Source organism: the organism of the source record quoted next, unplaced genomic scaffold, assembly GCF_019419815.1.
Source record: "Pyrus x bretschneideri cultivar Hongxiangsu unplaced genomic scaffold, Pyrus_bretschneideri_v1 Contig36, whole genome shotgun sequence".
NCBI classification, from domain to species: domain Eukaryota; kingdom Viridiplantae; phylum Streptophyta; class Magnoliopsida; order Rosales; family Rosaceae; genus Pyrus; species Pyrus x bretschneideri.
In genome coordinates, this window is record NW_025999679.1 from 4807370 (window position 1) to 4830363 (window position 22994).

A 22994-nucleotide genomic window follows, 5' to 3' on the forward strand; every position below is an offset into this window, starting at 1 on the left:
GGTTTCTGAGGTAGTGGACGCATGGTATTAGGGAATATGCATGAATGTTGTTTGTTTAATTTAGCTACATGTGCACTTGCTGCAAAGCTGAAATGACACCCTGGAAAGGGTATCAAAATGCACGGCATAGACAAGGATGAACTAGAATCACATGGAATGATGGGATGAATGGATTTCTGGAATGATAGATGCAAGGAATGGACATGATCTGCAGGTATGAGGATTATTTAATAAAGAAGCATGTGGATTTCTGCAAAGGTGAATTGAACCACCAAAAATTGTTTGTACAAATCTGGAAAAGGGAAGAAAACACACGGCATGGGATGATGGAATGAGTGATTTTCTGAAATAATGGGTGAATAACAAAAGGGAAATGTGCAAGCATGTGGATTTCTGCAAAGATGAAACATGAGAAAGATAATGGAATGCACGGAATGGATGTGAGCATGCATGTGAATGCATGCTTTGGTGTTTAGAAATGCATAATCTGACTTGGAACCACATGGGATTTGCATAACATGATTGTGTTTGTTGGTGGAACTATGGTTGAATGAATTAAGTAATGGAGGTGCATGTTCTTGGTGCAAAAGGGAGCTGGAATGGCATGGGAAGCACGGCAAGGTTGCAAACATGCATGTGAATGCATGTTTGGGTGTTGGAATCACATAGCTGACTTCCATGTTTTTGCTTTGTTTAAAATCACCCAATATGGCCGAATTGCATCTCTTAGCACTTCACATCTTTTCTGGAATGTTTTTACTTCATTTGCCTTCCCATTGATCCAAGTTCACACTTGGCTGCACACTAACACCAAATAATGTAAAATGCAACTAGTTTAATCCAAAACAATCACAAAGACACCAAATAAGGAAGATATAAATGCATGCAAAATGTGACTTATCAACTAAGAATAACAAAACCTTGTGAAGTAGTCCTCAATTTTGGAGGCAAACAACATGCAAATAAATCGGAGTCAAGTTTCCTCTAAAACAAATCAGAGTAGACTGTACCTTTTGTTGTGAGCCAAGTGATGAAATCCTACTCATTATTTTCTCTTTAAGAACCTTTGGAATTGGTAACAAGATTTTGGGCCCTGTGGTTTGTTGCATAAGCATGCAAAAACGACATCATTAAGTCACCATACCTTTGCCGGGGGTGAATATCCATGATGAAATTTCTTCTTATAATTACGTTGTGACGGGCCTTTACCTTGGATGCAGGGTGAATGCAAATTTGTGCATAAGTGAGATAAAGTGAGCTCGCGTTTTTAAGCTACTTTTTTTCTTTCTTTCATGAATGTACCAGGATACATGCTCAGTTTGATAGATTCCTTCAGATTCCTTCACCTTTGTGTACTATATGTCTTTGTTGTTTCAGCAGCTTTTTGTGAGGAATAAAATAGTTTCGGCTTCTAAATAGCTATCTCTACTTTTCAGCTTCCTTATTCAGGTCCAGAGATATACGACGGAACATGCAGCAAGTTTGGTTGCCTTGCGTACAGAGAATTATCACATCCAGTTCTACAGCTTGTTTGATGACCGTGAAATGTCTGAGGTGAAGATGTTTGTTGTTTACTTGATATTTCAATGGATAATCAGATATTGAATTTTCTACGGCGAGCGTTGTTTTTTTGAGAGAGAGAGAGAGAGAGAGAGAGAGAGAGAGAGATTATAAGTTATGGTATGTAAGTGAAATTTTTCTAACTTGGACATTTTGCTGGTTCAAATCTGTGAGGGAAATCATCAACCAGGAGATGAAGTCACAGTAAGTTGCTCATTTTAGTTTCAAGCTTGAGATTTTTTGTTTTCATTCTTCTAAAACACATGACCATAATTTGACCATATCTTGGGTTATTGCGGTCACAGGTAATAGTGACTTTGGTGTCTCTATCTGGAGATGGCTCTATGATGAGCACAGTTGAAGTTAAGCTTCCTGAAGAGGGGTTAGGTGGTCTTGTTTGTCTTAAATTTTGGGCATCAGGGTCACAGAATAAAAGTTTCAGCCTGTCCACTGTTGTTTATGAACCTCACAGGTATGGACCTGACTGATCTGTTGTGGATTTTGATGTCTATATGTTGCCATAATACTAGTTGCAAGGCCTGCTTCTGATAAATTAGTGACTGCTACTGAACTTGCTAAAAATGAGGAAAAACTTGTATCTTGTTAATTTAAAGTCTCTTATCTTATGTGCTTCAAAGTCATGATGATAAATATATTTGTTAGTCAAGTAGCATTGTCATTTGTATGCATGATACGGACTCGAGGTAACTGTTAATATTTTGTGTTGTATAGGGATGCTAGAATTTCTTCCCTTGCGTGCCATCCTACTCGTCGTATGGTTGCCAGCTCATCCTAATATGGGGATTTCAAGGTAATTTCTGAATGATTTGTATGTTTGCTTTTCAGAATTTTGTTTTCCATGAAGTTTTCAGTTTTGTTTCACTGTGTCAGATTTGGGTTTGCAGTGATGAGATGCTGCAGAAACATGAGGTTCTGCAACATTCTGGTTGGATGTGTCATGCCGTAGGTTCATACAAGTATGTTCCTACTCCTTCTAGGAAGGAAAAGCTTTCATGTAGATGTGGTCACTGTGTTCTTGCTGAGAGTTAAAAATCCATCATTTCTTGAAAAAAAAATTACTAACTATAAAGAGATTATTAATTCATGAATGGCCAAAATTTTTGGTGAATTATTAAGATTTTATTGTGTTTTACAGACGCATTATTTTTTTTTGGATTGGAGTCAGATGTCAATCATGATATTTCGAACTGAATATTGGTTAGTTGTAGTAGCTAACTCTGCTGTGTGAATTTCTTGTTCTGGTGTCCTTGCATAAGGGTTTTGATATCGTAGTGTTTTAGAGTACTGTTTTTATAGGCAAGAGGAAACCTTGTCGTCTATTTCGCACTCCATTTTTCTTTTATGAAAATTTGTTTTCTATATAGAAGTGGACACCTCAGGTGCGGAATGCAACTCATGGAAAAATGGGCGGGGGATAGAGTACCAGGGTAAAAGGGAAAAAGGAATGATGTACATTTTAGATGCTTCTGCACATATAACATAACCTGGTGTTCAAAACTCTTGGCTTTTGGTTGTCTTTGTAACACATCTGATCTGCTTTGATAACTCTATCTTATGGATATTCATTTCCTTCTCAGGAATGAGCCAATGACAGCTGCTGCATTTTCTGGTGATGGTTTGCAGCCGAAAATGCAATCACACTATGGGATCCCGACAACAATGCACTTGTAGCTGTGATTGGAGAGAGGCAGAAACATTTGTTATTTCATCTGAATCATTATATTAGTGTGTGGAAAATGTGGCTTGCCCTTTCTACTTGTAATCTTTACAATGGGTTCTAAATCATTATATCAGACGTCTTTGCTGCTCATGCATTTATGCATACACACGTACGTAAATATATGCAAGTATGATGAGTCAATATTATATTGTATATTTCATCCTATTCTTAATATAATTTGATAATCATTCTGGTAGAATTTTGATACTTTGTTTTATATTTTCAATATAGGACATTCGATTTCCTCTGGAGCAAAACGTGACCAAACGGACGAATTTTGGAGTGATTCAAATTGGAGGACGTTCGTGTGTTCCTTAGCTTGTACGTGTCAAAATTTCAGCAATTTCTATCGAGCAGTTATTTTCTGGAGATTAAATGAAGGAGCAGTGCGTGTTGCTGGAAAGTGACGTTTCTGGGCTTAAACTGCGTTTTTGGAGCCCAAGATGACCTCAGATGGGTTTGTGGTTTTCTGTAGAAGTATTCAGAATAGTCGAAGCTTTAAATCCAGCTATTTTGAGCCAGTTTTGGAGCTGATATGGGTTCAAAATAAAGAATTATTTATGAGGTTCTTTTATTAAATTTTTTAATTTTTCAGTGGGTTTGTGTGCTAATTTCCCAAAATGTTAATGGTGGCTGAGTTAATTGACAATTAAACGTATTCATTATATCAGCTTCCTTTTCGATCTCAATTTCACAATCTTGCAAAAATGATGACGTCCAGCTCTGTGGAGTCAAATCACTATTAACACTTCACTATTAACACTTCACGTGAAGCAGTGGCCTTGCTAACAACGGATCAGGATCCTCTCCCTAGTACGGGGATTCTCATGAACAAAAAATGTGGACCGTTAGATTTTTATTCAACGATTACAAACAGAGAGTCCTTCTAAAATTATAATAATTATAATCGTTGGATTTTTATCCAACGGTTCACACTCCTTGATTATGAGGATCCCCATACAAAGATCAGGAGAGGATCCTGATCCGCTAACAACATCGTCTGTCTTTATATATATTTTCTTTATAAATTTATATATATATATATATATATACATATATATACATATTATGTACCATACATGTGTAAACCTATGTATATGTACACGTTGATGAAATTAAAGGTTAGGAAGTCATATATAATAATAATAATAATAAAATTGACATAAAGTTCGTGCCCAACCCTTTTCTTTATAGCTCTTCAACCAGAATTATTACATCTAATTAACAACTTGCTGTTGATATGGAATCGTGTTGTGAAATTGAGAAGGAAGCGTTGCATTCGTATTCTAGATCCTCAAAACCCCAAAACTCATCTACTTCTTCTTCCTCTGCCATCTACCACCTCTCTGTCTATTTCCCCTTCTGATTCCATAACCTCCAATACCTGCAAATATAGTGGCAAATTAAATTACTATATCGAATGTATTCATGTCAATTCCTCGTTTTTTTATTTTTATTTTTTGGAACAAATGATTTTATCTTCACTAAGAGGAGGGGGTCAGTCTGGTCTCACAATGAGTTAGCAATAATGTAGTTTGAATTCGCTTTTCACGAAAATCGAATCTAAAGACCTCATTTACAAGTAAAAAGAAATATCACTAGACCGTATTACTAAGTGACCCTCGTTTCTTAAAGTTGATGACATACATTTTAATTTCTAAGTTTAGTATTTGGACTGATTATTGGACTTCACATTAATAATATTGAACCATAATGTATTTTCTATATACCATAACAAGTATACTATGTGACGGTCCGTTCCAAATTTTCGAACCGTAGGGGTGAAATGACGATTTTGCCCCTAGCATGGTTGTTTCGTTGTGTGATTGTTTTTGGGAATTTTTGTTGGCAGGTTTTGGACCACACACACTCCCCCACACCTCCTTCACCCTTTCCCTGCCCTGCACCCCTGTCCCGAGCCTTTCTCTTTCCCATTTCCATCCCCATTTGTACGAACACACCCCAAAACCCTCCAAACCTCCACAGATCGAGGAAACAAAGTACATATTCATGCTCGTGAGGTCCGTAGGAGTTCAACCATACCCATTTCAGGTAAGGATACCTTCGTTTTCACGTCGAACTTGGGATACCCCGATTTGGTCACTGTTCATGCACACGTTAATCCTTGTGTTTTTGGGAATTTCAAGCTTGTAGGAAGCTTGGTGAGGTCCTTAGGAGGCTCGGGGTGGTTTGTTTGAAGGTTTTGGACGTTGGGATCGTGAGTTTCAAGGTTGGCCGAAGTTGGTGGTGTTTTCCCGGCGTGATTCCATGGATTTTAGTGCTTGAAAGTGGTATGGATTTGTTCCTCTTGTTGCAAGCTTCATTTTGGTACCAATTTTGTGAACTTTGGTTGAAAACCGAGTGAGATATAAGGTTTTGAAGTTTTCACGATTTTCCGGCGTCGGCGACGGCGCCGAAGCTTCGCCGGAGAAGACGACGGAATATTCCTAACGGCGTTAACAGAATCCGTTAAAGTTAACTCTATATTCCTGACGGCGTTAACTGACGCCGTCAGTGTGCCAGGCACGTGCCTGCGCGTGGCCGGCGCGTGCGGCAGTGGAAAATTTTTCTAAAAATATGAAGATGTTCCTGAGGTTGAGTAGATCACGTTGGTGTATTCATACACCCCATTTGAGCATTGTATGAGAAGTTATTTCATAAGGTTGGTTATGTGCTTTAAAATTAACGTTTTTATAGTTGTTTCGCATATAGGTGAGACCTATCCCGAGGACGAGCGCGGTCACTCGAGGTAAGGGGGCTACGACCTTTCCACATACCAGTGAGTGGGCTTTTGGTTTTCCGTATATACCTATATACTTATGTTTTTCCCAGAAAATGAATTAAAACGTTTATACGTTTCAATGCAATGCATTATGTTTGCCGTTTGTTTATGCATTGTTAGTAGCCTATATGTATATAAATGTTGGTGCTGTGGACGCACAGGTAAGTGCCAGGTGAGTTATGATTTACGTTTACGTTTAGTAGTGATTTGAGATGCATAGAGAGCTCATAACCTGCATCCCTGGTGTTAGTGCTCCCGCCCAGAGTTGGGCACAGTCCTTCACGTGATGTTCACCTCCCGCACCACACGTTCATCTTGGATCCAACTTAGGTGCACAGTCCTGTCGTACAGACCAATTTAGGTGGTTCCGACTCGTAGGTGACCCGCGATTAGTCGCCCAGCCTTCACATGATCGTAGCACTTGAGCGTATATATATATGACACCCAGTCCTGTCGTACAGACCACTTTAGGTGGTTCCGACTCGTGTGCAGGTATAGTTAGTGAGATGGAGATTTGAGCTCTAGATTCAGCCGTACAGGTCACGTTAGGTGACTCCGGCTGACAGCTTATATGACATTGATTTAACATTCCTAAGCACTTACCTTCTATTTAGAGACATTTGGCATGGCATATTTTCCGAGCATGATTATATATATGTATATTATGTTTCTGGGAAGTATACAGGTTTTACGGCGAGGGGTTAGAATCTGTTTTTGAAATGATTTTTGAAAAGCTTTGTTTTTGCCCACTCACGCTTTTGTTTTGCGCCCCTCCAGGTTCTAGTTGGCTAGCATTCTTGGTGGCTCCCCAGAGGATTTCCTCGGCATAACTGACAGATTTTCACCAATGTAGGACCACCTTTGGGTATGTTTACGTATTATTGTGTCTCCTGGACTGCACTAGGTCTTCGTGCTCTGAACCTTGTTTTCACACTTACGCTTGCACATGTATGTTATTACTTTGTGTAAAGCTGGTTTTTATTTATTCGTACTTTTATTATCATTTTACTTAGCTTCTGCACTGTGCACATGGTTACGTCACTTTCACGTGGCGGCCAGCATGCCCTGATCTCGGTCGGGGTGTGTCAGTTTCGTATCAGAGCCTAGGTTTTCGCAGTCCTGTGCTTTTGTGAGTATTCTAATGGTTTTGGTGTCTTCTGTCAGAATTATGCAGCCTCGTCGGGAACCACGTCGCTCTGCTGAGCCTAGTTTCCCCGATGTAGCTCAGCTGGGGGAAGCTATCGCTACGGCTATTCATTCGGCACTCCGCCCTCCCCAGAGGACTCCTCTGGAAACTATGTATAATCTGAAGTTGGATAAGTTCGAAGGCAACGAGGGTTTTGAGGGTGCGGAGTGGTGGCTAGAACATATTGAGAAGACCTTTTGTGTTTTGCATAATCAGGGGAATCTCCCTGTTGAGAAGTGGGTAGAGACGACATCGTGGTTTTTGGGTAACGATTCTACATCCTGGTGGGAGCAGACTGATTGGGATGTATTCCGAGAGTTGTTCAGGAGAAGGTTTGTGCCTCCTGAGTATATTGATCGCAAGAAGCAAGAATTCACTGAGTTGAGACAAGGGAAGCTGACAGCAAACGAGTACTACCGGAGGTTTACTGATCTGTCTCGCTATCATCTGGATATTGCTGGCAATCTAGCGGAGATGCTTCGTCGTTTCCGTTTAGGCACTAAGAAGAAGTGGCGTTCGATGGCGACCACTACCCCTTGTGACACCTATCAGGAGTTTTATGAGATTCTGTTGAGAATTGAAGATTCAGAGGACATGCCGAGCGAGAGTGAGGAGGAAGAGAAAGACGGTAATCAGAGGAAGGACGATAAGGGCAAAGGTCAGGCATTGCTCGGACCTCACAGGACCCAGAACTTCAAGAGGGGTGGCACTAGTTCTAGCTCTTCTAGCGGCGGCTTTAGCTGTTGGAAATGTGCCCTAAAACCAATCATATGATGATACTTTACGGACATTTCAAACTAATGTAGTTTAAATGTAAAGGGCAAACATTATTGTTTGAGCCGTCTCATATAAATGTTATATGCTTAAACGATAAGTCTAAGGAATATGTGATTGGAAGAATGCGATCTAAAGAAGTTAGATTCATGAGACCATTCTTTCGTTGACACATCCTAAACGTTCCTGATCATAGGATTGTCAATTGGGCATTAACAGTCCGTTAAGATCAGTACGTGCTATGTCTTCTCTTAGGGAGAGTGACTAGTCTCGAGTCATTGGTGTGTGTGACATCAAGACAAGTACGTAGGTGCTCAATAGAGAATGAGTTCACTGAACACGATCAACGAAGAGTTCTCATATTCATGTCACATGAGAACTCATGGTTGGGATAATGCAAATTAGTCTTTTGACCTGAGGCATCACAGTTGTCTTGTGGTTAGGTCCTTAATCTTTGATTATGTCAAAGTCACTCCATTAGGAGGGTGTCCAAGGCTGTTGGAAATGTGCCCTAAAACCAATCATATGATGATACTTTATGGATATTTCACATGTTAAACTAATCTAGTTTAATATTAAGGGCAAACATTATTGTTTGAGTCGTCTCATATAAATGTTATATGCTTAAACGATAAGTCCAAGGAATATGTGATTGGAAGAATGCGATCTAAAGAAGTTAGATTCATGAGACCATTCTTTCGTTGACACATCCTAAACGTTCCTGATCATAGGATTGTCAATTGGGCATTAACAGTCCGTTAAGATCAGTACGTGCTATGTCTTCTCTCAGGGAGAGTGACTAGTCTCGAGTCATTGGTGTGTGTGACATCAAGACAAGTACGTAGGTGCTCAATAGAGAATGAGTTCACTGAACACGATCAACGAAGAGTTCTCATATTCATGTCACATGAGAACTCATGGTTGGGATAATGCAAAGTAGTCCTTTGACCTGAGGCATCACAGCTGTCTTGTGGTTAGGTACTTGATCTTTGATTATGTCAAAGTCACTCTATCAGGGTGTCCACGGCATCGTCGGGGTTAAGCCACTTAGCCATGGAGGCAAGTGAATGCGCAACAAGGGATCTCTAACCTTCAAACTGTTTGAGGGAGAATACTCTATGATATGATTTAGAATCTCTGGCCAGAGTATGAATGAGATGTTGGAATGCGTTCCAGATCACATTCAAGGTAATCATATAAGTACAAGATTCACATTGGATAGTAGACATGAATAAACTATCAAACCAAACAATGTGGTCAAGAGTATTGTATTAGAGAAAGACCGTATTGCATTTGTAATCCTAAACTGAATAGGTTCTCCACCTCTTCTGATTAGCTTGGGTAACCATGACATGCTGCTAGGCGTCAACCATGGTTTGTGGAAGCCCTAAAAGTGTATTATCACTAACGGGAGAATTGAAAGTAAGTTTCAATTCACAATCGATTAGAAAGAGTTTTAATCGCCCACTGCCTCGCTAAAAGGAACCTAATGGATCGTTCACCGAGTAAGGTAGAGTTTGAAGAAACAACGGAGATGAGTAAGAATAATTAAATGGTTTAATTATTTATCTAAGGCTAGGATTAATTAATATGTTAATTAATCAAACGAATAAGTTCGTTAAAGACCTCGGGTTAGTTTTGGGCCGCAAGGCCCAATGGGATTTGAATGTCAAGCCCATTAACTCAAGTTGTATGACAACTTGAATAAAACAAAGGGCTTGAAAGCCAAATAAACCTATAGGCTAGCCATGTGTAAAAGAATAGGGCTTTTGGTCCATTAGGTTACTTATTTGAAGGGACTATATAAAGGACTTTATAGCCTAAAATTTACTAAGGGTTAATTTTGGGGAAAGGATGAGAACACAAGCTCTCCTTTCTCTCAAAAATTTCGGCCACCTTGGAGGGATCATCTAGCAATCAAACTCCTCCAAGGTCACTCATTTCTTCTTCATTATGCCTTGGTGATGAATCATTAGAGTTTCTCAATTTTGGGAACTTGGAGAAACCTTTTCATCCATCCAAATCCATGGATCTAAGATGCAAGGAATGAAGGCCCTCTCTTTGGGTGATTAGCCTTTGCTTATGCAAAGAGGAATCTACAAAGGTATTGATTTCTCAACTCACTTTGTTTTGAGTTGAGTCTTGGTTCACCTATCTACTAGGCTTTGAATTTCATGGGTAAATGTTTTGTTTTAAGTGCATACAAGCATGATTCCGCCTTTAATTGTTAATTGCAAGCTATTGATGTTGCTTAAATGAACATGTTTTTCACAAATTTTCCTTCAAAGGCATCGTTGGGGTTAAGCCACTTAGCCATGGAGGCAAGTGAATGCGCAACAAGGGATCTCTAACCTTCAAACTGTTTGAGGGAGAATACTCTATGATATGATTTAGAATCTCTGGCCAGAGTATGAATGAGATGTTGGAATGCGTTCCAGATCACATTCAAGGTAATCATATAAGTACAAGATTCACATTGGATAGTAGACATAAATAAACTATCAAACCAAACAATGTGGTCAAGAGTATTGTATTAGAGAAAGACCGTATTGCATTTGTAATCCTAAAACTGAATAGGTTCTCCACCTCTTCTGATTAGCTTGGGTAACCATGACATGCTGCTAGGCGTCAACCATGGTTTGTGGAAGCCCTAAAAGTGTATTATCACTAACGGGAGAATTGAAAGTAAGTTTCAATTCACAATCGATTTGGAAGAGTTTGAATCGCCCACTGCCTCGCTAAAAGGAACCTAATGGATCGTACACCGTGTAAGGTAGAGATTGAAGATTCAACGGAGATGAGTAAGAATAATTAAATGGTTTAATTATTTATGCCAAGGATTAATTAATATGATTATTAATCAAACGAATAAGTTCGTTAAAAGACCTCGGGATAGTTTTGGACCTTAAGGCCCAATGGGCTTCGAACGTCAAGTCCATTGACTTAAGTTGTATGACAACTTAATGAATAATGATTCACAAAGGCCCAAATAGCCCAATAAATCCCTAAGGCCGGCCATTTAGAGAAAGAGTGGGTTTTGGACTTATTTACAAGTTTGCCACTCAAATGAATTAAGGTATAAGTGTGACTTAATAGTCAAAATTCATAAAGTGTTGTTTTTGGTGAAATTGGAGAAACACAAACTCTCCTTTCTCTCTAGAAATGGCCGGCCACCTTGAGGATAACATCTAGCAATCTTACTTCCTCAAGGTCACTCATTTCTTCTACAATATACCTTGGTGTGGAGACTTAGAGGTTCTCAATTTTGGGAACTTGGAGAAACCTTTTCATCCATCCAAATCCATGGATCTAAGATGCAAGGAATGAAGGCCCACTCTTTGGGTGATTAGCCTTTGCTTATGCAAAGAGGAATCTACAAAGGTATTGATTTCTCAACTCACTTTGTTTTGAGTTGAGTCTTGGTTCACCTATCTACTAGGCTTTGAATTTCATGGGTAAATGTTTTGTTTTAAGTGCATACAAGCATGATTCCGCCTTTAATTGTTAATTGCATGCTATTGATGTTGCTTAAATGAACATGTTTTTCACAAATCTTCCTTCAAGTGGTATCAAGAGCCTAAGTCTAGTAGTTGGTGAATCCTTTTGGGTTTTGTAGTTCATAGTTTGTGATTTGAATGTTGTAATTGTTACAAGCTTTATTCTTGCTTCTTTGAATGTAAATTTTGTTAGAAAATTTGCCATCTCAAATGTTGTAGATGTAGTTCATATGAGCATGAATTTTGGAGCTAAAATTTGGTGCCATGTTTTTGGGGAAATTCGGCCAAATCCAAAGGGTGGATTTTTGGGTTCTTGTTTGACTTGTTAAAAGTGTTTTAAAGTGACTTTTGGAACCCCTATGTACCCTAGTATGGTTGTATGTTATTTCCCTTAAGTTTGAGTGGTTTTGGTATGTTTTTGGGTGAAGAATGTTCATGGAGCTCTTATGGGTTTTCATGAATGTTCTTCATTGTTCTTGATATGTTCTTGCCAAGAACAAAAGGTTTGGTGTTTTGATTCAAAGTTTTGATTTATTTCATAAAGTTTTTGTTTTGAAATATTTCTTATGTTTAAATATATTAGATATTTATTTTGAAAAATTAAAGAAATTTTAGTGGGTTTGGTGTGTAATGATTTATTCCATTACACACACCCCACTTACAAAACTTTGAAATTTTTTTATAAACTTTGCTTCAATGGCCGGCACCCTACTCAATTAGGGTCCTTGTGGGGCTTTTATGAAATTATATAAAGTTTTGATACTTTTGTGTATTTGCATTTTGACCCAAAAGTTTACGTTTTTACGTAAAGGTCCAAAATCACTAAAAGGACAAATTGTTTTGCTCCTTTAATGAAGTTTTATTTTTATGGAAAATTTTGGGTTCTAGTTGTAATTACATGAAGTAGTGGACTTTTATATTTTTACAAAGTGACCCCAAAAGTTTAAGTTTTTGCAAAATAGCCCAAAAGTTGAGGTTAATTGCACTATGGCCCAAACAAGTTGAGGTCATAGCATTTGGCCCAAATTAGGTAGAGAACAAAATTGTTTTGTCTCTTTAAATGAGAATTGGATTTTCATTTCATTTAGCTCCATTTAAATCAATTCTATGGATACAAAAACCAAATGAAAATGTTGCATTCAAGTTTAATTAGTTAAAGCGTTAATTAATTAAAGGAAGGGTGATTATGAACCTTAGCCTACGATAATTGAGCTATGTGAAAGGCCGTTTCAAATTTGTTTGAACCATGGGAATGTGTAGATTAAATTTTGGTTGTAATTTGATATGATCAATTGTTGTAAAAGAGCATAAGCTCTTCTTTACTTTAAAGTAATTTGATTTGATCAATTGTTGTAAAAGAGCATAAGCTCTTATTTACTTTGAAGTACTCCTTTCTTGTTTTATTCGATATGCATGAAATTGGAGTAGTTGGGTCCAACGCCCAATAAGACAACACGCCTTAATGTGATTAAACGCGTAACTAAAATCAATCTCCATCCCTAGACCGAGATTCAACACTAGGCTCGTGTTGAATCGAATCAAAGGTTCATAGTCATCCTAAGGCCCTAAGGCAACTATATAGTCCATCAATGAATGCAAACCTTATGTTAGTAGTATCATATACTCTTGCTTTAAAAAACCGTTTTAAAAGCTTAGTGGGAGTATTATATACAACTAAATCAATCAAATGGACCAATAGTTGTAATAGGACCAAAATGTTTTAATTGGATTAAAATGTATGTTTATATGTGATGAGACCTAAAACCCTCAACAAATCAATATTAAGTTGATAAGCGAGAGATGCTTTGAATATCTCTTCGTGGCCTTCCACCGTGGTAGGCTCCAATCGTTTGTGACTTGTACACCGGCTTCACCCTATAATGGGGGAGTACAAAGTGCATGCTTACATTCAGGAGAAGTCTATACGCATATGATGTGGTGAGTGTAGACAACGAGTATGACCAACATCATATAATTCTGAGGTTGTGCTTGAACCTCTACATAAACTAAGCATGGTGGGAATAACTTAACTAAGTGCAATGGTGCCAACATGATATAATTCTGAGGCATTCATTCTCTAGAGGCCAAACTAGATGGGTAATTACAAGAGTTGTAAATGAGTAAAGCGTTATTCTCTCATCATTATTTTTGCTAACCAACATCGTATAATTGTGAGGTGGGCTTGGTAATGGTGAGTCTCCCATACCCTGCTAAGTGTTCAACAAAACTCTCGAATTTCGATGAGGGATATGGAATTTGCCAAAAATAGTGGGTGGTGCTATTTGATTTAAAGACCCGAATCAAATGGCTTAAAATCAATCAATTTATATTCGTTATGTATTTGTTTACCAATATATTTGCAAACGCTATCCAAAACTTGACAAAGAAAAACCGAACGCTTTAATTTCCGGACTTAGTTCTACAATCCCATAGATTGTCTTTAATGGCTTGTAGATGTAACTAAGTAGTCTCATCCTCACAATCTTCCTATTGATAATGTATCATTGGAAGAATATGTTAGATAAGTCTAACATGAGAAGGACAACACTTTTAATGTCATAATTCTTCAAATACAAATTGTTGTATGAAGAAATAAGAGTTGCTTTGAACAACCCTTAATCAACACAAACTTTAGTGCTTGTCTCTTTGTTACACGAACAAGGAACTTGAGAAGTAAGCACAAGGGCATGGACACTTCATGTGCCATGATTCTTCACTTACAAATTGTTGTATGAAGAAATGAGAGTTGCCTTGAACAACTCTTGAGAGTTTGTTATTATGTTTAGAACATAATGGTTGGTTGACAAAAATAATCCATTTATATGGACTTATGATGATTTTGAATCATTGAGTGTTGAAGTGTTAAACCACTTAACGAGACGGAAACTAGGCAAGGACTTCACCTTTGTGTCCCTATCCTAATGGTTCACTAAGTTTATTGTAAACTATATAGTGAACAATAACCGCACGCTCTCCAAATCGTTTGATGTGTATAACACATTTGAAATAAGTTTCAAGAGAGATAGTGGGAGTTTAGGGACCATGACTATTGTAGTCAAAAGGGAAGTCAAATGAAGAAGGCAAAATAACTCCAAGGGAACAAACTTTCTTTATGAAAGGATGGACATTGGAAGGGGTATTTGCAAAGAAATGTCTTGCAAGTGTCAAGAACACACCTTTTGAAGGTGTTGTAAAATGTTCTTGAAAAGTTCACAACAGTTGGTTCTTCTACTTGAATGCATGATTCTGTATTAGTAACTATGTTTTACAATTGATGTAAAAGTGTGCTAATAAGAAGTAGAAGATTAATGAGAGAAGAGAAAGTACTTCACATTCCAAACGTGAATCGAATATAGATCTCTGCGAAAGCGGATTGTACTTACTTCCTCATATGAACTACCAAAGAAATTGGAAAATACTAAAGATTGTCTTTACATTCCAATTTTAAGGAACTTAAATCCGTCACTATAGTAGAGATGGATAAATGTTTTGTTTGACAAAAACGTTGTTCTTTATTAATCAATAATTAGATTATTGTAATTTAATTGGTTGTCTCTATAGTAGAGATGATGTGGTAGTGTTAACTGTTTAAGAATATAACGATGCTTAAAACCCAAAAGGTTGCAAGGGAGTGACTAATCCCAACTGAGTTGTGACACCTCTAGAACATAAGTTACGAGTTGGTCATAGATGGATGCTTTGGATCGTTAGATCCGGATCCAATACCTTCTTGTTAAAATTGTATAGAGGCGAAATGTTCAAATCTTTATTCTTTTGGAAAGAAGAAAGAATCACAAAGTTGTTGAGGTTAATTCACTTAGATGTTAGTGGCACTTATCCACAACATAATACTACTCATGTTGTATGACATTCACCGAAGATCACTCTCGGTTGGACTATAGTTTATTTTGAATAAACACAAGTCCGAATGCTTTGCAAAAGGTTTCAAAGAATTCAAGAAATGTAAGTAGATGAGTAAGACGTCTAAAGTATTTACCTCCTTAGATTTGATCCAAGGAAAAAGTAACACTTTAGATTAATTTCCTTGAAAAATATCAAGGAAAGTAGCATCGTAAGATAATGAATTTCTCCATTAGGAGAAGAATGAACATAAATAAGATTTAGTTCGTTGGACATTATCAATTACCCATATATATAATATATACTTCTAAGACATGTTAGTTGTAAGAAGATCCATCCATCATGGATCTTAGCAAGCTAGTGGGAGCTATAAGCGTCTTATGAGAAAAGATCAATTGTTTGATTTCTCATAAAGATGTAAATGAATCTTTTGTTTACTAGGTTTACAAAAGATTAGTGGGAGTTGATCATATTCCTAAGTTAGAATATATATATATACATGATATATATTAATTTTGAAAATGAAAGGAATTCTTCATCGTTAAAGTTATGACTTTAAACATTCTATAATGATAGAATGTATATGAGAGACATAGTCTATATACATGGGATGGAAATCTACAATGATAGATTTCAAGATATAATTGGGTTATATCAATCCCTAAAATAGACAAGAGATGCTAGGAAGTTTCTCATATGATGATAAACTTCAATTAGAATGACAATTCTAGTGAGACTAGGAAGTTGTTCTTCTCAAAGGGAATGTACCCTTTGACTCCCAAAGACATAATGCGTAAATAGAATCCTTTATGCATACGCAGAAAGGTGATTTATGTATTTCATATTGTATGAAAACATTGATATAAGTCGTACCTAGAACGGTACAAGATGATATCAGTGCAAGCCCAGGATCAGAACCATGGCAACTGTCAAGTGAATCCTTAGGTATTTAAGAAATACTAAGGATGGATTCCTCAAGAATGAGGAAGAATTAGAGTAACGTAATGGAAGCGTAAATGTATTAGATTAAGAATCTAATCCATCATAGAATATCTCTTCATTATGAATGAAGTGATAATGAGATATCTCTTTATTATGACTAAAGAGATATTTGGGTGGAAACGTTAAAAGTAAATGACTTTAATGTGTTCCATCATGTATGCAAAATATATTGCCATATAGAAGCTTACAACATTGTTGTTTGGATGGGAAAGTTCATTCATGAACTCTTCATTCGGTTCCAACCAGAAAGTGTATGACACTAATGGGGCGATAGCTCAAGCCAGGGAATCAAGGTCTCATCAAGGTCCGAACTCAAATGAGAGACTGAACCACATGATTGAGAATCATGTATAATGGTGACGTCGTTATTCTCAAGGTTGCTTCTATGGATAACATATAGATATCCTTTGTTTAGGCCTACTACTCAGCCATTTATGAAATGAATTACAGAAGAGGTATCATCAATGATGACTAAGCTGATTGGCTCTAGTGCAAGTGGGAGATTGTTGGAAATGTGCCCTAAAACCAATCATATGATGATACTTTACGGACATTTCAAACTAATGTAGTTTAAATGTAAAGGGCAAACATTATTGTTTGAGTCGTCTCATATAAATGTTATATGCTTAAACGATAAGTCCAAGGAATATGTGATTGGAAGAATGCGATCTAAAGAAGTTAGATTCATGAGACCATTCTTTCGTTGACACATCCTAAACGTTCCTGATCATAGGATTGTCAATTGGGCATTAACAGTCCGTTAAGATCAGTACGTGCTATGTCTTCTCTCAGGGAGAGTGACTAGTCTCGAGTCATTGGTGTGTGTGACATCAAGACAAGTACGTAGGTGCTCAATAGAGAATGAGTTCACTGAACACGATCAACGAAGAGTTCTCATATTCATGTCACATGAGAACTCATGGTTGGGATAATGCAAATTAGTCTTTTGACCTGAGGCATCACAGTTGTCTTGTGGTTAGGTCCTTAATCTTTGATTATGTCAAAGTCACTCCATCAGGAGGGTGTCCAAGGCATCGTTGGGGTTAAGCCACTTAGCCATGGAGGCAAGTGAATGCGCAACAAGGGATCTCTAACCTTCAAACAGTTTGAGGGAGAATACTCTATGATATGATTTAGAATCTCTGGCCAGAGTATGAATGAGATGTTGGAATGCGTTCCAGATCACATTCAAGGTAATCATATAAGTACAAGATTCACATTGGATAGTAGACATGAATAAACTATCAAACCAAACAATGTGGTCAAGAGTATTGTATTAGAGAAAGACCGTATTGCATTTATAATCCTAAAACTGAATAGGTTCTCCACCTCTTCTGATTAGCTTGGGTAACCATGACATGCTGCTGATGCGAGATTTATACGCACAAATTAAACCCTCTTTTTGACAATTGTAGTATAAGTATAAGTAGGGATCGTTCTGGACCGGGGATTAGGAGGGATTGTTAATCACTTGGATTTTTGACTTAAAAACGTAAAAACAATATAAAACACTAAACTAAATTGATTTCTAACTAATTTGACAATAAAGTAAAGGGGGGATTGTGTTTGGACAATATTAAATTAAATGGAAAAATTGTAATTAAAGGCAAAACGTAAATATGAATGAGATGAAATATGGATGATGGAATAGCCAAGGGGTTCATCTCCACACATGTTATACTTGCATACAAAATTGATCCTCAGTTGGTCTTTCGATAAATTATGGAACTCGACACTCCAAGTTAATTAGGTCCGCTTAAATTAACCTTCAAATTTCCCTAGAATCATTGAATTGGATGAATATGCATCGCAAACAAATTATTCCTAACAAGTTCTCTATATGAACAGCATGATAAAGATACAAGTTAGAATCATTACGTTCTTTGGAAATTATAAGCATCGACAAGGCATTTGTAACTATGAAAAGCATGATACTCTTGCCAGGAATTCAATTAACGCGATTGTTTATAAGCAACCTCCACTACTTGTGAATATAAGTTCATAACTATTAGGTGAAATTCACTTATATTCTAGCATCATATTCATGCATGAAAATTAAGCGTGCACTCTCAATCAACATACATAAATAAGTTATCGATCAAGCAGTTAAACAAATTGAATCCACAACTTATGAAATTCCAACCAAATATAATCAATTCATATTGCAAGTATAACCATGGTTTCGAATCACCCCCTAGCTAACTAGGGGGATTTAGCCTCTCATGTTCACAAAAAGAGAATTAAAATTGAATTTAAACATAAAGCACAAAGGATTGATTACACCTAGAACGCCCAACGAATCCACGTGAATTGGTGCGCGTCGAAGCTCCTCTTTCCTCTTCTCCTTCTGCGGCAGATTGGTTAAATGGATGATTTGGATGTTATTTTGGGTTGGGGATGGATTTAGGGAGGATTGGTGGTGTAGGAAGGTGTGTAAGGTGATGTGTAGAGGTCTGGAATGGAATGCACGGATTGAGAAGGGAATAATGTCCAAGTCGTGGGTGGATGAATATGTTAGGTTTTGAAGGTGCTACGGATGGGAATTCATAATGGGAAGTCAAGGTGGCTGAATTAATAGGATAGAATATGGCTTAATGGATAATTAGTGGGATATGGTTATAATGGAGAGAATTGTGCACGGTTTGGTGGGGAATTAGAATTGTTAATGAATTAGGTTATATTGGCTACGGAGGGAAAAGAATGTGAGAATCCTCTACGGGTTTCAATGAATAATGGGATATATTGTATGTAAAATGGGATAGTGGATGTAATGCACGGATGGGATAGGATAATGGGAAGTGGTGTGGGTGGAATGGTGTATATAATAATTAGAATGGTGGGTGATGGTGCTACGGATGGAATAATAGGTTAGTGGAATGAATGGAATGGTGTGAATAATGAATGGGAAAATGGGATATAGTGGTGTAGGTGGAATGGTGGGGGGGGGGAGAAATTAGATTAGAAAAATGGCATGGTGGAGGTAATGCACGGTTTGATTAGAATTATGGAGGAATTAGGAGATAATGGAGAATAAGAAAATGGAGAATGAATGGGATTTGCGGATGTAGGTGGGAATTATCAATGGGTGGATTAAATGGAAGGCTATGGATTAAAGGGAATTAGGGTTTATGGATGATAGATAGGAATGGTGGGATGCACGGCTTAGGAGGAAGATTGTGTGATGCATTGTTTTGGACGTCCATTCCTCGTGCTCTATTTGCATACACCACATTCCAGCTCAGTTTTGCTCCAAATTGCATCATTTCATGTAATATGTCCTTTAAACCTGAAAACACATGAACGTAGCTTAAAAGACTACTTTAACGAAGAAAACATAACAAAAATGCATAAGAACTAGCTAACTAAGGCGCATAAATATTCTCCTATCAGCTGCTAGGCGTCAACCATGGTTTGTGGAAGCCCTAAAAGTGTATTATCACTAACGGGAGAATTGAAAGTAAGTTTCAATTCACAATCGATTTGAAAGAGTTTGAATCGCCCACTGCCTCGCTAAAAGGAACCTAATGGATCGTACACCGTGTAAGGTAGAGATTGAAGATTCAACGGAGATGAGTAAGAATAATTAAATGGTTTAATTATTTATGGCAAGGATTAATTAATATGATTATTAATCAAACGAATAAGTTCGTTAAAAGACATCGGGATAGTTTTGGACCTTAAGGCCCAATGGGCTTCGAACGTCAAGTCCATTGACTTAAGTTGTATGACAACTTAATGAATAATGATTCACAAAGGCCCAAATAGCCCAATAAATCCCTAAGGCCGGCCATTTAGAGAAAGAGTGGGTTTTGGACTTATTTACAAGTTTGCCACTCAAATGAATTAAGGTATAAGTGTGACTTAATAGTCAAAATTCATAAAGTGTTGTTTTTGGGGAAATTGGAGAAACACAAACTCTCCTTTCTCTCTAGAAATGGCCGGCCACCTTGAGGATAACATCTAGCAATCTTACTTCCTCAAGGTCACTCATTTCTTCTACAATATACCTTGGTGTGGAGACTTAGAGGTTCTCAATTTTGGGAACTTGGAGAAACCTTTTCATCCATCCAAATCCATGGATCTAAGATGCAAGGAATGAAGGCCCTCTCTTTGGGTGATTAGCCTTTGCTTATGCAAAGAGGAATCTACAAAGGTATTGATTTCTCAACTCACTTTGTTTTGAGTTGAGTCTTGGTTCACCTATCTACTAGGCTTTGAATTTCATGGGTAAATGTTTTGTTTTAAGTGCATACAAGCATGATTCCGCCTTTAATTGTTAATTGCATGCTATTGATGTTGCTTAAATGAACATGTTTTTTACAAATCTTCCTTCACTTGGTAACATAAATTACAAGTTGGCCTTAGATAGATGCTTTAATTTGGATCGTTTGATCTGGATCCAATGAGCTCCTCTTAAACTTGTACAAAGGCGAAATGTTAGAATCTTTATTCTTTGAGAAAGAAGAATGATTCACAAAGTTGTTGAGGTTAATTCACTTAGGTAATAGTGGTTCCACTGCATAATACTACTCATGGTTTATTACATCCATCGAGTTTTTTTCTATCTAACTAGGTTTTAATGAGGCACTCATCCTGGGCTAGTCTTACTGTTGTGAGGTTTCCTACTTGCATCCTGAAGACGTATAGTTTTGACTTAATGCAAACTTCTCATGTGTTCTTCTTAGACTATGAGTTTCTCTCTCATATTGGGTTCCACCATAATGATGTTTTGTGAGTTTTACCTTTTTATGCATTCTTTCTTTTAATTTGAAACTCTCATTCGCTCATTATGCCAACGACTTTAGCAACTAAACTTACTTCATCGATGAAGACATGATGTGCCATTTACACACCCAAGAGGGAGTGTTGCAATCCTAACCTAATTAGGAATGTGGTTGTGTAATTCTTTATGAGATTCTATTTATATTTTTTAGATAGTTCCCAAATTGTATTGTGATACTTAAAGGCTAAGGAATTTACTTTCCTACTACTATAAATAAAAGTGAGAAATTATATCTCAGAATTCACCGAATTCTCTCTATTTCATGCTACCGAATTCTCTCTGTATCATTCTCCCGGTAAATGAGACTACAACAAAATTTTATTTTTCTCTGATAAATAATTTTTACGTACTTTTTTTTACCACTCAAAATTTTTTTTTTTTTTTAATTGAAAAAACAAAAAAAAGGGCAAATATAATTAAGTAAAAACTTATATGCTAAATCCAATCTCGCACCGAAATCAACTTGGTTCTGCTTGATAAAAGCACCTTCTCCCAAAATCATGAACCACCTCCCAGTTACTCCTTACTCTCACGCGGACTATGGGGGACCGAGAACGAGACAGGGACCGGGATCGTGACCGAATTCGGGACAGAGACCGTGACCGAGAAAGACGCCGAGAGCGAGACGACCGCGACCGTGACCGCGTCCGCATCAAGAGGTCGCGTACACCCGAACGCACCAGACCACGCCACACCCGCTCCCGCACGCGCTCGCCCGACCGGTACCGCTCCCGCACTCGCTCCATCTCCCGATCTCGGTCTCCAGACGACAGGTCCCACCGGCGGCGCCAGCACCACCACCGCAGCCCCTCGCCAGAGCCACGCAAGCGCCAGCGGCGTGAGTCGACTGTAGAGGACGAGAGGGAGCGGCAGAAGGCGGTGGTTTCGGACTCCGTTGAGGGCATCTCGAAGGAGCCGAAAACTCTGCAGAAGCCGAGCAGCGATGGTGGTGGTGGTGGTGAGGGTATGGACGAGGACGAGATTGACATGATGAAGAAATTGGGGATTCCGATTGGGTTTGACTCGACAAAAGGGAAGCCAGTGGCGGGCGCAGATGTGAGTGGCGTTAGGGCGGTCACTAAGCGGCAGCCGAGACAGTATATGAATCGCCGCGGTGGATTTAATCGGCCGTTGCCTGCCGAGCGCAATCGCTAGATTACTGGTTAGGGTTTATAATCCCCTTATTTGCTGATTGAATTAGGGTTTTGGAATGTTCTTACTTCTGCTCCTTCAAGTTTAGATTATAAGTTGGATATTGTTGAGTGGTATAATGTTAGTTTATGATTTCTTTTATTCGTGTTCTGGTAATTTGAATTGGATGAATTTGAATTCTGAGCTTACTAATTTCTTGTTTTGTGGTGCAATTGACTTAAATTCATCAACCTATCTACGTTTTTGTGTATTCATCCTTTTGTCAGCTATAATCTAGAGGTATTAATGTGGGAATCAATTCGTAATTTTATGGGTTATAGCCTTCGAGGGTAAGGTTATTCATGTTTTTAGTATCGAGGGGGACGGTTCGTTTTACTTGCGAAGTGGGATGGAGGGTTTATTTATGGGCTAAACTCGTGCCCATTTGTTAACTTGTGTGGTAGAACTCTCTAGTATCTGTTTGCTAATTTTGAAGATATAGGGCTTATATTTCAATGTTTATCAAGTAGAGAGAAGAACTAGGCCTTATCAAGTAGAGATAAGAACTAGGCCTCAACATTTAGGCCTTAATACTAAAAACATCCCCAATGCAGCATCATTTGGCATTGCTAAATTTGCTCAATACAGACAGATGTATTTGAGAGTCAAGATGATTC

The 22994-nt window shown here is 37.9% G+C and overlaps 2 protein-coding genes across 7 annotated transcripts in view; both read left to right on the forward strand.

The window, feature by feature from the left end:
- Positions 1–3972, forward strand: part of LOC103942418 — a 29033-nt gene extending 25061 nt beyond the window's left edge. For 3 of the 6 annotated variants that reach the window (XM_048591897.1, XM_048591900.1, XM_048591899.1), the window contains exons 7-9: positions 2293–2371; positions 2466–2537; positions 3159–3972. In XM_048591897.1, coding sequence (XP_048447854.1) covers positions 2293–2371; positions 2466–2537; positions 3159–3252 — 245 coding nt within the window. In that variant the 3' untranslated portion in view covers positions 3253–3972. Of the gene's footprint in view, positions 1–1436; positions 1555–1719; positions 1765–1865; positions 2033–2292; positions 2372–2451; positions 2538–3158 lie in introns of those variants that run through there. The other 3 variants (XR_007261050.1, XR_007261049.1, XR_007261048.1) reach the window with 3 other exon arrangements.
- Positions 3973–21659: 17687 nt separating this feature from the next.
- On the forward strand, positions 21660–22479 carry LOC125480788 (U4/U6.U5 small nuclear ribonucleoprotein 27 kDa protein). Its single transcript, XM_048591895.1, has one exon. It carries the CDS (start codon positions 21727–21729, stop codon positions 22339–22341), a length of 615 nt encoding a protein of 204 aa, XP_048447852.1. The 5' UTR covers positions 21660–21726; the 3' UTR covers positions 22342–22479.
- Positions 22480–22994: the final 515 nt, after the last annotated feature.

Coding starts and splice junctions, on each gene's coding strand:
- LOC125480788 (XM_048591895.1), top strand. CDS start 21,727: ATGGGGGACCGAGAACGAGACAGGGACCGGGATCGTGACCGAATTCGG.